This window comes from Coffea eugenioides, chromosome 6, assembly GCF_003713205.1.
Source record: "Coffea eugenioides isolate CCC68of chromosome 6, Ceug_1.0, whole genome shotgun sequence".
NCBI lineage: Eukaryota > Viridiplantae > Streptophyta > Magnoliopsida > Gentianales > Rubiaceae > Coffea > Coffea eugenioides.
Window position 1 is genome coordinate 9,490,770 of NC_040040.1, and position 11,961 is coordinate 9,502,730.

Below are 11,961 nucleotides of genomic sequence, written 5' to 3' on the forward strand. Positions count from 1 at the left end.
TAAGACATGATGATTTCTTGAAATGGAAATCAGGTGAAATGCCAAGGGTAGTTTCGGCAGGACAGGAATACGATTTTTGTTCCCCTTTGGGTAAAAATGAAAAAAGATAACTCTTTTACTTTTTTTTTTCCTGGGTTTTTTCATTTAACAGGAAAAAAAAATTTACTGATAATTATTGGAATAAATTTAACCAGGATTTTCTCTTTATTCACTTGATTTCATGAAACTAGAACATTTCAAAACCCCCTAATTCTCAAATTAGTATTTTGGAAAGCTCAAGGAACCAAAAGAAAAAAAAAATTACCAAATTTAAAACTCATAACGTTTAATCATGAGTTTCAAATTAATTACTAAATCAAAACTACTTGACAAGTATTTAGAATTTGTACAACTTTATTAATAAAAGAAAAGAAAAAAAAATCCTTTCATCCAACTTAGAGCACGAGAGAACAAGTGCATTTATATTTACCAAAAATGGAAGTAACAAAGGTCATCATACGACGTCGGATTGAACTTTTGCTTCCGTTCGCTGTGATTATCTATCCGTAAGTGTGGAGACAGCTGAGTGCAATTATGGAATGGTCAACCTCCTCACGTTGGTTGGAATATTGGCAATGGGTCTTCAGCTTTTGACTCTAATAATTGGAGCAGCAGATGATAAAAGTTTTCTCAGGTATCTTGGAACCTCTTCCTATAAGTCGTCAACTTTACAGGAGCTCAAAATTTGTTGTTCTTTTATATTTCTGAATATCTTTGGCTCATCATTTTAAACAAAAGATTGAATCTTTGTGGCCGTTTTGCCACTTTTAGCTAGTGTTTGAACTGTTCCTCAACCCCTAGTAGATTAAAGTAACTAGAAATTTGATAATTTCCCACTTGAAATCCTCGTGTGTTTGCAATGGTAGAATCTAGAAATGAGTTTAATTTCTGGGATTCTTGACTTTCAAGTTTGCTGCTGTAAATTGTAGCAATAGGAAATCGAGCCGTCTTTTTGCTGACCTTGAGGCTTGAGCTAACTGAAAATGCTTTACATTCTTTAAATTACTGGGGATTATGTATCTTGCAAACTTTTATGAAACTAAAGTTAACTGAAGATGAGGTTCAAGGATTGTTCAGCTGTAGTTGTGGGGCTGTATGCTAAACTATTGTGACTCTTGCTACTAATTAAATTACTAGTATTGAAACCTCTGTTAAGTTCCAGAAGTATTGAAGTCATCTTTATGCAGCCCAAAAATGGGAAAAAAATCCTGCCTGCCTTATGATTGCTGCGCATGATGAATGCTTGAACTAAATATGAGAATATGAAGAGCGAAGATTGAGTTTGGCAGGCATGAGCATATTCCACGGAAGGATCATGAGAAAATTGTTGATTTGTGCTATTAGTTCTGAAACTTATACTAGGTGTGGATTTAACTTCTTCCTAGACGTATCAATATTTAGTTGATTTCTAACAAAATTCAAAACATTTGAAAAAATTACCATAATTTTGTTGGATAAACCAAAATCAAAGGTATAACTTGTAGGCCTGTAGAATTTACTTGTGTTCATGCTTCATATTTGTTCCAGGACATGGGGTGAATCTGGCGGATCAGTTTTTTAGTTTCGGTGGTGCATCCAAGTCAATCAACCTTACAGTCGTTTCTTGGTTAGCTGTTACTGTGTAGCATGAGAAACAGGTCTCAGATGGAGAGAATGTGTACTGTCAGAAACCAGAGATTGTTTTATGTGGTTGGCATTATTACCATCCTTATAATTCTTTCTCAGATTTTGGTAGTTCCGTATCAAAACTACATCTCAGTTCCATCACATGCAAATATCAGCTTGATTTTTAGCAAAACCATCCTTTCAAATATTTCGCAACAGACCAATGCAGATGTTTTTAATGGTAAGGCCAATGACAACAGTGCTTCTGGTTGGGATGAAGATGCTCTCATTGTGCAAGAAGAAGAAGGATCGCATCAAGGCCACAATATTTCAACGGAGGTGGGAGGACAGACAGGTGATTACTTGGAGAAGGAGAGACAGTTACCAACTCAGTTCACATCTGGCCAGGGATCAACATCTGATAAAATTGCAAAAATGATGTACTTAAATGAACCAGAGGACAATCCTATACTAGAGGGCCTAGAAACTGGACTTGAGTTCACAGAGCACGTAAAGAAATTAAAAGATGATGTTTCCGAAAGCCTTGCCCCAGGTGAAATTGCAAATTTGACAAAAGGATCAATCAGAAGTGTAGTCAATTTTATGTCTCCAATGGCTTTGACTACTGGATTGGAGTCTGTTGCTGATGCTTCAGATACTGCAGTACCATACCCTGCTGTCAACATTTCTGTAGTACGCACTGACAAGAAAGATCTTGACTTGGAATCCAACAAACAAGGTGATAGCTTACTACAAGCTGCTTCACTTTCACCAAAAGATAGCTCGAGAATGTTTGGCAAACCTTTCATAAAGAAGAATAATAGAAGGACAAAATCCATATCTGACATGACTATCTTGTTGCATCTTGGCTCTCCACCTGCAAATTTACCGGTAATTTGGATTAGAGATTATTTCAATATGAACAATGGTGGTCAGTTTTCTATTTTCTATGTTTGATCTCTCAGTTTAATTTGTTATAGAGACCAAAATGGTTTTCTGCTCGTGACAAGGAGCTTCAAAATGCAAGGCATCAGATTGAAAATGCTCCTGTAATAAGAAATGCTCCTAGAGCTTATGCTTATCTTTTCCGCAATTATTCCATGTTTGTAAGGTGGGTAATTTACATGCTAGCCTTTCTTATACCCATTACTCCCAGAAATTGGTAATTGATTTTTTTTTTTTTGACTTCAAATTGAATTCTACATTAGTATATCATGTGCTTTAATTTTCTTCAAGACACCTATTCTATTTGTATTGTGTTATGTGCTCTGCAACGCTTACACAGAAATTTTCAATATTCTATCTGAGTCAAAACATTGATTTAGAAACCTATATGTCCGGGCATGTCTTGGGGAGTCGAAGCTTTAGCCTTGAATACGAAATTACCAATTTAATAGTTAGATTGAAGCTATCTTATGTAGGTCTGACTCCTCGTAATGTGTGTAGCAGAAGTTATGAATTGATGGAGCGTGTGCTCAGAGTGTATATTTATAAGGAAGGGGACAAACCGGTATTTCATCAACCACATCTCAGGGGAATTTATGCTTCTGAAGGATGGTTCATGAAACTGATGGAGGGTAATAGGCAATTTGTTGTTCGGGATCCCAGAAAAGCACACTTATTTTATTTACCATTTAGTTCTCGAAGGCTGCGGAGTGTTCTGTATCAACAGAACTTCACAAGTCATAGGGATTTAGAGAATCATCTGAAGAACTACGTGCATGTTATAGCTAGTAAGTACCGCTTCTGGAACAGAACCAAAGGAGCAGATCATTTTCTAGTTGCTTGCCATGATTGGGTACGTGGTGAATTGTTTATGGCTGGTGGTAGGAATATGAATTAACCTCCATGATGTCATTGATGAATTCAATATCAAACTTGATGCTATTTTCTGGCTGTTAAATTCTCTGGCTACAAGATGATACTTGCACTTGAAATCTAGAACTCTCTAGGAGTTCAAGCTTTTGACTCCTCCAGATTTTTTGGTTCAAGCTTTTGATCCCTTTAGATGTTTTGCATGCATGCATTACCTGTCATCCTGCAACAGTTTGGTGAAAAGCTTTTAGTCCATTTAGGATGGCCATTCTTGTTGATTGTATTGTTGTAACTCAATAAATTATCATCAATGTAGTTACTTCATTTAAGCAAATTCGGCATTTTAACATTTCCCCTTAGCATATGTTTTGAACAGATGGTAAGCTTGTTCCTCAACGAAGAAAAATTTTTTGTTGTAGGGCCCAGGTTTCACAAGGAATAGTATGGGAAGTTGCATTAGAGCCCTCTGCAATTCCAACATTGCTAGAGGTTTTGAAATAGGGAAGGATGTGTCTCTGCCGGTTACCTACATTCTTTCAGCAGAGAACCCTCTAAAAGACCTTGGAGGGAACCAGCCTTCGGAGAGGCCTACTTTAGCTTTCTTTGCGGGGGGCATGCACGGTTATCTTCGTCCTATCTTGCTACAGTACTGGAAGGACAGAGAGCCAGATATGAAGATATTTGGGCCAATGCCTCGTGATCCTGACGGCAAACAAAGATATAGAGAGTTCATGAAAAGCAGCAAATATTGCATTTGCGCTCGGGGCTACGAGGTGCACACCCCACGGGTTATAGAATCCATATATTATGGATGTATTCCTGTAATCATATCAGATAACTACGTGCCTCCTTTCTTTGAGATTTTGGATTGGGAATCATTTGCCGTCTTTGTATTAGAGCAAGATATCCCAAACTTGAGGAACATGCTTCTCTCGATTCCTGAAAAGAAGTATATAGAGATGCAGAATCGATTAAAGATGGTGCAACGGCATTTTCTCTGGCACAAAGTTCCTGTGAAGTATGACTTATTTTACATGATCCTTCACTCCATCTGGTACAACAGAGTTTTCCAGGTAAAATCTTGATCTTGATGAGGAAGTCCGGATTACTGAAAAAAGGTTTCAGCTGTGGAAAACATCACAGGGACCATACTGCACGAAGCTAGTGATGCAATCCGTGATTAACAAGAATTTTAAAATTAGCTGATGACATAATCTTGAAGAAAAGCACTATTGCGAAAACCATCCATGATGACATTATTATTATTATTATTATTTTCTTGTATTTTTCGTTTTGGCTCCATGGAACTCGTCATTATTGTTTTTTGTATGTTGACATTTTTGTGTTACTTTCAGCAGATAAAAATTCGTCTCACAGATTTGGCCCCTTTTCTGCCGCCCTGCCCCTGGGTACCGTACTTGGGCGTTTGAACTTTCAGTTATTTAGTTACCCTTTACTGATTGCGCGATTCAATTAATTACTAACATTTATCTTGCAAAAAAGTCAGCCAACTTTATTTAATTTACCCATTTGACACTTTTCTTTTTATGATTCTGCGTGTAATAGTCATGTACTATTGGTCTTAGTTCATAAATTAAGCAGATTTCATTCTTATCTTTTCCTTTTTCTTTTTATTTTATTTTAATAGATTGTCCCTCCCCCTGCAGTCAAGACGAAAGGCCTCCGCACTGCAGCGCCAAATGATTCGAAATCTAAACCCCATCTCAAATTCTAGCATAAGGCCGTTGACCCAATAAATGCCAGCAAGAGTACTTGGTGCTTAAATATTTGCGGTCTTCTGCTCATTTTTTTTTTCTTTTTCTATTTTCAGTTTATAAGTGGAGAATCTTGAATTCTTTCCATTCTGTCACCCAGTACAACTCAACCATCCCCGCTGACTTGTCAACCAAACTCAAAAGTCCTTTTTTCGGTCGACCAAAATATTAAAGTCGCCAGATTGAAAAAAAAAAATACAACAAACTAAATTTATCTTAACAAAAACACAACCAAAGAAAAAAGGGATTTGTCTAATGAGTGTTTAATGAATTTGAATTCAATAAAAAGAGTGTCTACAGTTGAAGGGACATAGTGTGAGCGTATTAAACAGCAGTGTCTATTGATAATTAATTGCAGGATAAATATTTGATTATACAATAATTAACGAGTAGTATAATATAATGTTCAAAATCTAGTAATGGGTGTGTACTACTTTTTACAAGTCAAAACCAAAAGTTTTCTGAAAGCATGAAATAAGGGATAATTTCACAAACCTCCGTTGGTCGAGATTTCGGTCGAGGTTTCTGACACTTGCATTAACACCCCATGAGGTTTTAAAAATTTCACCGCAATGTAATTAGTTTTTTTTTTCTATTAATTATCATTTTTTAAATCCTTGCCACTTATCTCGCCAAGCGTTTAATGTTTAGCGGTGGCCACCGGCCCAAGCTGATAACAAAGGCTGGTAACTGCAACGTAATAAGTTATTTGGGTGTGACAGAGTGAGTCTGCAGTGCTTGCAGCAATATTTCAAATAAAAAAAAAAAAAGAAAAGTTGCAGCCAGAAAGTAGCTCAATAATGGCTACTTCCCGCAGGTCCCAGATGCAGCCAATTCATTAAAAATTAAAATATCAGCAATAAGCTAAACTTTCGCCATTTGAATATTCTCCTCCTGTAACTATCTTACTCAAGCAAGCAGGAAAATTGCTTAAGATCAATTAATCCAAAAGCATTAAATAAAAAGAAGAAGAAGAAGAGAGCTCAAACCAAACGATTATCACAAAGTTCAACGCAAGCAGAGAAAAAATCTTTTTTCGTTTGGTCTTATAACTCTGGATGGATAAGGGCTCTCTGCTACAGAGTCTATACTACTTATCTAATAAGCAAGTACTAATAACAAGGAAATCTAAAGTGTTTTAAAGCCCAAAGTGGTGGTGGGTGGTTACGTTTTCCACTCGAATGCTGTGTACTACTTGTTGTTTCTTGTGGCTGTCTAGCTTAGTTTATTATCAAGGCACAGTATCTTTTCTTTTCTTAGCTAAACCAGCCAAAGGTCTCTCTTTCTCGAGAACCGACAGTGACGGAAAAACGGCTTCTTGGATTTTGATGCATGTTGCTTCTCCAGGCTAGTGGTACTAGTACTCGAGTTTCTGCTTGCATGGTGGTACCTCTGCTTCCTCTCTCTGCACTCGGATCACGCGCGCCGACTGAGGTACTCCTTTGAGTATAATACAATTCTTGAAGAATTCTGGGCTCCATTTTGCGGTTTAAAACCCCAATCCTTTTGTTTAATGTGTTTAATATACTTGATTTAGTCGTTTTTATTTGTTTGTTACGCCTTTAGCCTTGAGTCTTGCTGGTTAATGGTGATTCTGTGGTTGGAATTGTGATGGTAGTTGTTTTAGGGGAAGATGGTTGCCAAAAATGCGGCTCATTTTAGGTTCTTTTGATACTCAATTAAGGATCGATTAGGCCATCAAGGTTTCTCATGGTCATAATCAATAAGATCTTTTGCTGGAATAGATTTTAGATATCTAAGTTGACACCCACGGACCCATTCTGAGGTTCTGGATGTTTCAACGTCCAATAGTGCCAAGCTTTTCTTTTCTTTCATTCTTCTTCTTCTTTTTTATTGGTGTTCTTTGACTAGCTTTTGGCATCCAATAGCAATTTCAAATTTATGTTTTTCAGGCTATAATTAGTAGTTTCAGTTTCTTGATCGCCTCGGCCCATGGTATACTTTTGGCTGAATCTCTAATATGGGTTACACTGTCCCTATTCGAAGGATATATCAGTTTGAGAAATGGAAATGGCTATTGATGGTAGGTTTGGTGGCTGCTACTCATTTGTTTTGTCAGTCCCTAATACTTCCTTATGGCAATGCTCTTCTATCTCTTATACCTGACGGAACTGTACATGAGAAGGTCGAGCTTATTTCTAAGCAATCAGCTGCCGGCAAGTCTATGATTCTTGATGATCCTCTTATTGATAATGGGTCAAATTTGGCCAACAAATCTCTACTCACTCGGAGCATCAAACGGGTGGGGCAAACAGATGCCATTGCTGGCAGTCGAGATGACGAAATAATTATGACCGAGGAAACTGAGAAAGAAAATCAAGTTCTTTCTGATAGCAAAGGTATTGATAATGCTGTTGATTTTGTTGAAGATGCCAATCTAGACAATGACATGGCATATGAGATAGGGAACAAAGATGAATTGGATTCAGTGGAAAGTGGTGATCAAGCTCATGATTTTGATTTGGAAAACAATGGTGAAATTAAGGCCAGCCTGTCACTTGAACAGGTTGTGGAGCCAAATAATCATACTTTATCAGACAAAATGCCCAGTTCGAGTATAATGATGAAAACTGAATTGACCTCCGCCAATTCATTGGTTAATGTAACATTTTCAGGAAACTTGGCATCAAATGTAAGCATTGTCAATAGTTCTAATTTTGATGCATCTTTAGGGGAAAAAGAAACGATAGCGCTTCCGTCTGAGTCTGAGGGGAGTAGTGTCCTCCTGCATACTCATGCTACTGGCTCAAGTAATAATTCTGCATTAGTAAGTAACCTGGCTAAAAAGAAGATGAAGTGTGAAATGCCTCCAAAAACGATAACACCAATCCCTGAGATGGAGCGGTTGCTAGTCCATCGCCATGCTCGTTCCCGTGCTATGGTAGACCTTTCCATTTCAAACTCAGTGTCGTTATTGTAAAGCTTTGGTTTTTGCATTATATGTATAACTCAGCTCCTCAATTTTTATTGTAGAGACCCCGATGGTCATCAGAACGTGACCGTGAAATATTGTCTGCGAAGGCACAGATTGAGAATGCTCCAGTTATAAGAAATGACCGAGAACTTTATGCTCCATTATTTCGAAATGTTTCAACTTTCAAGAAGTAAGTGCTTTTGTCGGATACTATTGAACTTGAGAACTATCACTTGTTCCATCACAGCCTGTTAAATACAGCACCTTCCTTGCGTTCTTCTTCTTTACTTCAGGGACTGATTCAATAAAGCCAGTCAACTTATAGTGTGAAATTGCAAGATTATGGTGTAATGTAATTTAGAAATAAATTAACGATGAACAGATAAAGACAACAAACACTTGGTACACCTCTAGTGTTGCTCTTTGCATACTTGCATTCCTGATACTTCCTTTCATCTGTACCCTGTACTTTATGAATCCTGAAGGTTCATACAGTGATCACCTCTATACCAATTTAAGTTACAGAAATTGTTGAATCTCTTGAGTTTGAAATTCTGATGGGTGTTGGAGTGAATATTGGATGCTAGAAAATGGAGTCAACATATATTTTACAGCTGTTAGTACATCAGTTTTATGGAGTTTTAGTCTGTCAATTTGTTAGTTTGCACGAGTAGGTTTGTCTTCAAATGGTATATGTCCTAATTCCAGCATTACTATGTGACAGGAGCTATGAGCTTATGGAACAAATACTTAAGATTCATGTCTACAAGGAAGGAACTAAACCCATTTTTCATCAACCAATCCTCAAAGGATTATATGCATCAGAAGGATGGTTTATGAAACTGATGGAGGGAAATAAGCGTTTTGTTGTGAAAGATCCACGAAGGGCACACCTTTTTTATATGCCCTTCAGTTCTAGAATGCTTGAATACACACTTTATGTGCGTAATTCACATAATCGTACAAACCTCCGCCAGTATTTGAGGGATTACTCTGAAAAAATTTCATCCAAGTACCGCTACTGGAACAGAACTGGAGGGGCAGATCATTTTCTGGTTGCTTGTCATGATTGGGTAATGCTTCCCCTCTTCATATGTTTTGGGATAATTTTGGCAAATATTTCTGCGGTTCACAAAGATAATATGCTTTTCTCCTCTTTTTCTAAATATTTAGTACAATCTAAACATGAGATATAGTACACATACCCCTACAAGAGAGACGCATGCATAAAGCGGAGAATATGCATCTCTTTGCTATTTGATGTCCTTTTTACCATTAAGAATTACTGCTTAGGGTGGGATGATACTCGTATCTTCTGTTATAATGCTCTGCTTTCTTGATGTATTCATAAGCCTAGAAATCTGTTTCCAGAGCATGTGTCATGATGTCATTTTTGATTGCGTAGGCTCCATATGAGACAAGGCACCACATGGAACATTGCATGAAAGCACTGTGCAATGCTGATGTTACGTTAGGTTTTAAAATAGGAAGGGATGTTTCCCTTCCAGAAACATATGTCCGTTCTGCGCGGAATCCTCTTAGAGATCTTGGAGGAAAGCCAGCATCAGAGAGGCATACTGTTGCTTTCTATGCAGGCAACATGCATGGTTATTTGCGTCCGATCTTGCTTAAACTTTGGAAGGACAAAGACCCCGATATGAAGATCTTTGGTCCAATGCCTCCTGGCGTAGCCAGCAAAATGAACTACATCCAGCACATGAAAAGCAGCAAGTATTGTATCTGTCCCAGGGGCTATGAAGTCAACAGCCCAAGGGTGGTTGAAGCCATATTTTACGAGTGTGTTCCAGTGATTATATCTGATAATTTTGTACCACCATTCTTTGAAGTCCTAAACTGGAGTGCGTTTTCAGTAATCCTTGCAGAAAAAGACATACCTAACTTGAAAGAAATTCTCCTGTCCATACCTGAGGCAAAGTATCTTGAAATGCAATCTGGGGTGAGAAAGGTTCAGCAACATTTTCTCTGGCATGCAAAGCCTGTGAAGTATGATCTCTTCCATATGACCCTTCATTCCATTTGGTACAACAGAGTTTTCCAGATTAAACCTAGATGACCCTGTCCAATAGGCCCTTCGACAACTGGAAGCTCTGAAGGAAAGATAGGAGACGTCAAAATGCATGAGCCAGTTGCTGATCATGCGATCTGCTTCTCCTGATTGCACGAATAGGTTTATGCTCTAGGTTCTCCTTAATGGTTCCTCTTTCCTTCCACCCGAGTCATTTTGAATCAAAATAGGAAATACCGAGGAACTCATTGAACTGTTTACAATTTGCTTTAAGTGACTCCTTGTATATATGAAGTTTTTGTCAATTTCTTGGTTTTGGAGATGAGTTAGCTGTTGAGGCTGTCAAATTATTATTGCAGATCGCATCGACAAGAAGGGTAACAGCTCTATTAGTCGTACGTGGCATAGCAGGTTGGTTGGAATTTCAAATGTATCCTCTTAAAAGCTCCAATTAGCGTTCATGCCGGATTTGTTTTCATAGAACCAGAAACTTGTTGCAATTACTAGTATTTGGTAGTGGAAATGAAGTGGCCGAAAAGCCACGTAGTCGACTGTTTGGCTGAAAAGCCAGTCCAGAAAATATATATATATATATATAAATAATTGTGTTGGCTCTTTCCCTAGAACATGTAAATTTATTCAATCTTAAATCTTAATCTAATTCAAATCGTAGAGTGGACTCAACTAGTGGTAGTTTATAAACGTATGCACATGTACAAATTTATGCCAAAAAAACCCAAAAAAAAAAAAAAAAAAAAAAAAAAAGAGTCCCACGCCATTGCTTACGAGGAAAAAGAAAATAAAAAAAAGGGATTCCATCTCTAATCCAAATCTTTTCGGGTATATAAAAACTCGAACCACTGGTATGGATTTTGACGTGCACATTAGGGTGTGGAATAGGTTTGGCATGTTCAATGTCCAAACCTGGCCTCTCTTGCGATTAATTTATGCCTTGTTTGGATTGCTTGTTTCTGTCGAAAAATATTATCGTTTTCCGTGATCACATTTCCCTATCACCTTCTTCCCTCACATATATCAAATCGCTACAGTAATTTTTCTATGAAAAATGACGGAAAATGCAATCCAAACACAACCTAATTAATGTCTAGATACCCAAGCACTTAACCAAAAACACATTCAGACAAGTTTTTCTGTCTTTTCCTTTTGTCATTATCGATGAGCGGGGCAGCGTTGTAGCACTTAAGAGTCTGGCTTTTGATTGAATTGGTAAGCATAATAACTTGATAGAGTGCAAAAATGTAAATGGAGTTATGTATGGGAATTCATGAATTAGACTGCGGACACAACAATTAGTATATAAATTTACCGATGGCATACATTATCTCGATTGAATTTCAAGATTTTAAAAATGTGAGGATCACCAACAGATTCTTAGGTCCAATCAATACTCATAGCCAAAATTCATTTCCAAGAAAATTTTCCCCTGACTTCTGCGGTGCTCTGAATTCGCACCAGTAGTATCTAGTTCGCGTAAGAGAGAGTGGCCTAGCGCATCATCACCCTTGATTCTGCAGTTTATGCTACAAAGCAGAGAAAAGTCACCACAACACCACCACTCAGAAAAGAAAAGGGTAGCTGGCTGGTGTGAACTCGCTGGTGCATCCACCATCAATGATCATCAAAGATCTTACCAGTACCACTAGAATTAATTCTCACACTAGCAAAAATCCAATCTCATGCGGAGCCTTCCCTTGCGTTTGTCCACTCACTCACTCTCCAACCCAACAAACAGCCCCCAACAATGA

At 37.7% G+C, this 11,961-nt stretch overlaps 3 protein-coding genes across 3 annotated transcripts; 2 read left to right on the forward strand and 1 right to left on the reverse strand.

The window, feature by feature from the left end:
- The first annotated feature begins 543 nt into the window (after window positions 1-543).
- On the forward strand, window positions 544-4,846 carry LOC113774630 (probable glycosyltransferase At3g07620). The gene is made up of 5 exons (XM_027319205.1): window positions 544-673; window positions 1,567-2,535; window positions 2,625-2,755; window positions 3,094-3,442; window positions 3,879-4,846. Exons 2-5 carry the CDS (start codon window positions 1,666-1,668, stop codon window positions 4,542-4,544), a joined length of 2,016 nt encoding a protein of 671 aa, XP_027175006.1. The 5' UTR covers window positions 544-673; window positions 1,567-1,665; the 3' UTR covers window positions 4,545-4,846.
- A 2,369-nt stretch (window positions 4,847-7,215) lies between these two features.
- On the forward strand, window positions 7,216-9,927 carry LOC113773504 (probable glycosyltransferase At5g25310). The gene is made up of 5 exons (XM_027318148.1): window positions 7,216-8,136; window positions 8,229-8,359; window positions 8,894-9,242; window positions 9,575-9,764; window positions 9,812-9,927. The coding sequence occupies exons 1-5, from the start codon at window positions 7,216-7,218 to the stop codon at window positions 9,925-9,927; spliced, it is 1,707 nt and encodes a 568-aa protein (XP_027173949.1).
- Window positions 9,874-10,768, reverse strand: LOC113775218. The gene is given in 2 exon segments (XM_027320002.1): window positions 9,874-10,083; window positions 10,085-10,768. Coding segments are annotated over 2 exon segments (366 nt in total). The 5' UTR covers window positions 10,328-10,768; the 3' UTR covers window positions 9,874-9,960.
- Between the last annotated feature and the right edge of the window lie 1,193 nt (window positions 10,769-11,961).

What these genes read in the sequence shown, in the direction of transcription:
- LOC113774630 (XM_027319205.1), top strand. Translation starts at nt 1,666, where the DNA reads ATGAGAAACAGGTCTCAGATGGAGAGAATGTGTACTGTCAGAAACCAG. An exon ending in CTCCACCTGCAAATTTACCG is followed by an intron (nt 2,536 to 2,624) that starts GTAATTTGGATT and finishes AATTTGTTATAG; the next exon opens with AGACCAAAATGGTTTTCTGC. An exon ending in AATTATTCCATGTTTGTAAG is followed by an intron (nt 2,756 to 3,093) that starts GTGGGTAATTTA and finishes TGTGTGTAGCAG; the next exon opens with AAGTTATGAATTGATGGAGC.
- LOC113773504 (XM_027318148.1), top strand. Translation starts at nt 7,216, where the DNA reads ATGGGTTACACTGTCCCTATTCGAAGGATATATCAGTTTGAGAAATGG. An exon ending in ATGCTCGTTCCCGTGCTATG is followed by an intron (nt 8,137 to 8,228) that starts GTAGACCTTTCC and finishes TTTTTATTGTAG; the next exon opens with AGACCCCGATGGTCATCAGA. An exon ending in TACTGTTGCTTTCTATGCAG is followed by an intron (nt 9,765 to 9,811) that starts GCAACATGCATG and finishes AAACTTTGGAAG; the next exon opens with GACAAAGACCCCGATATGAA.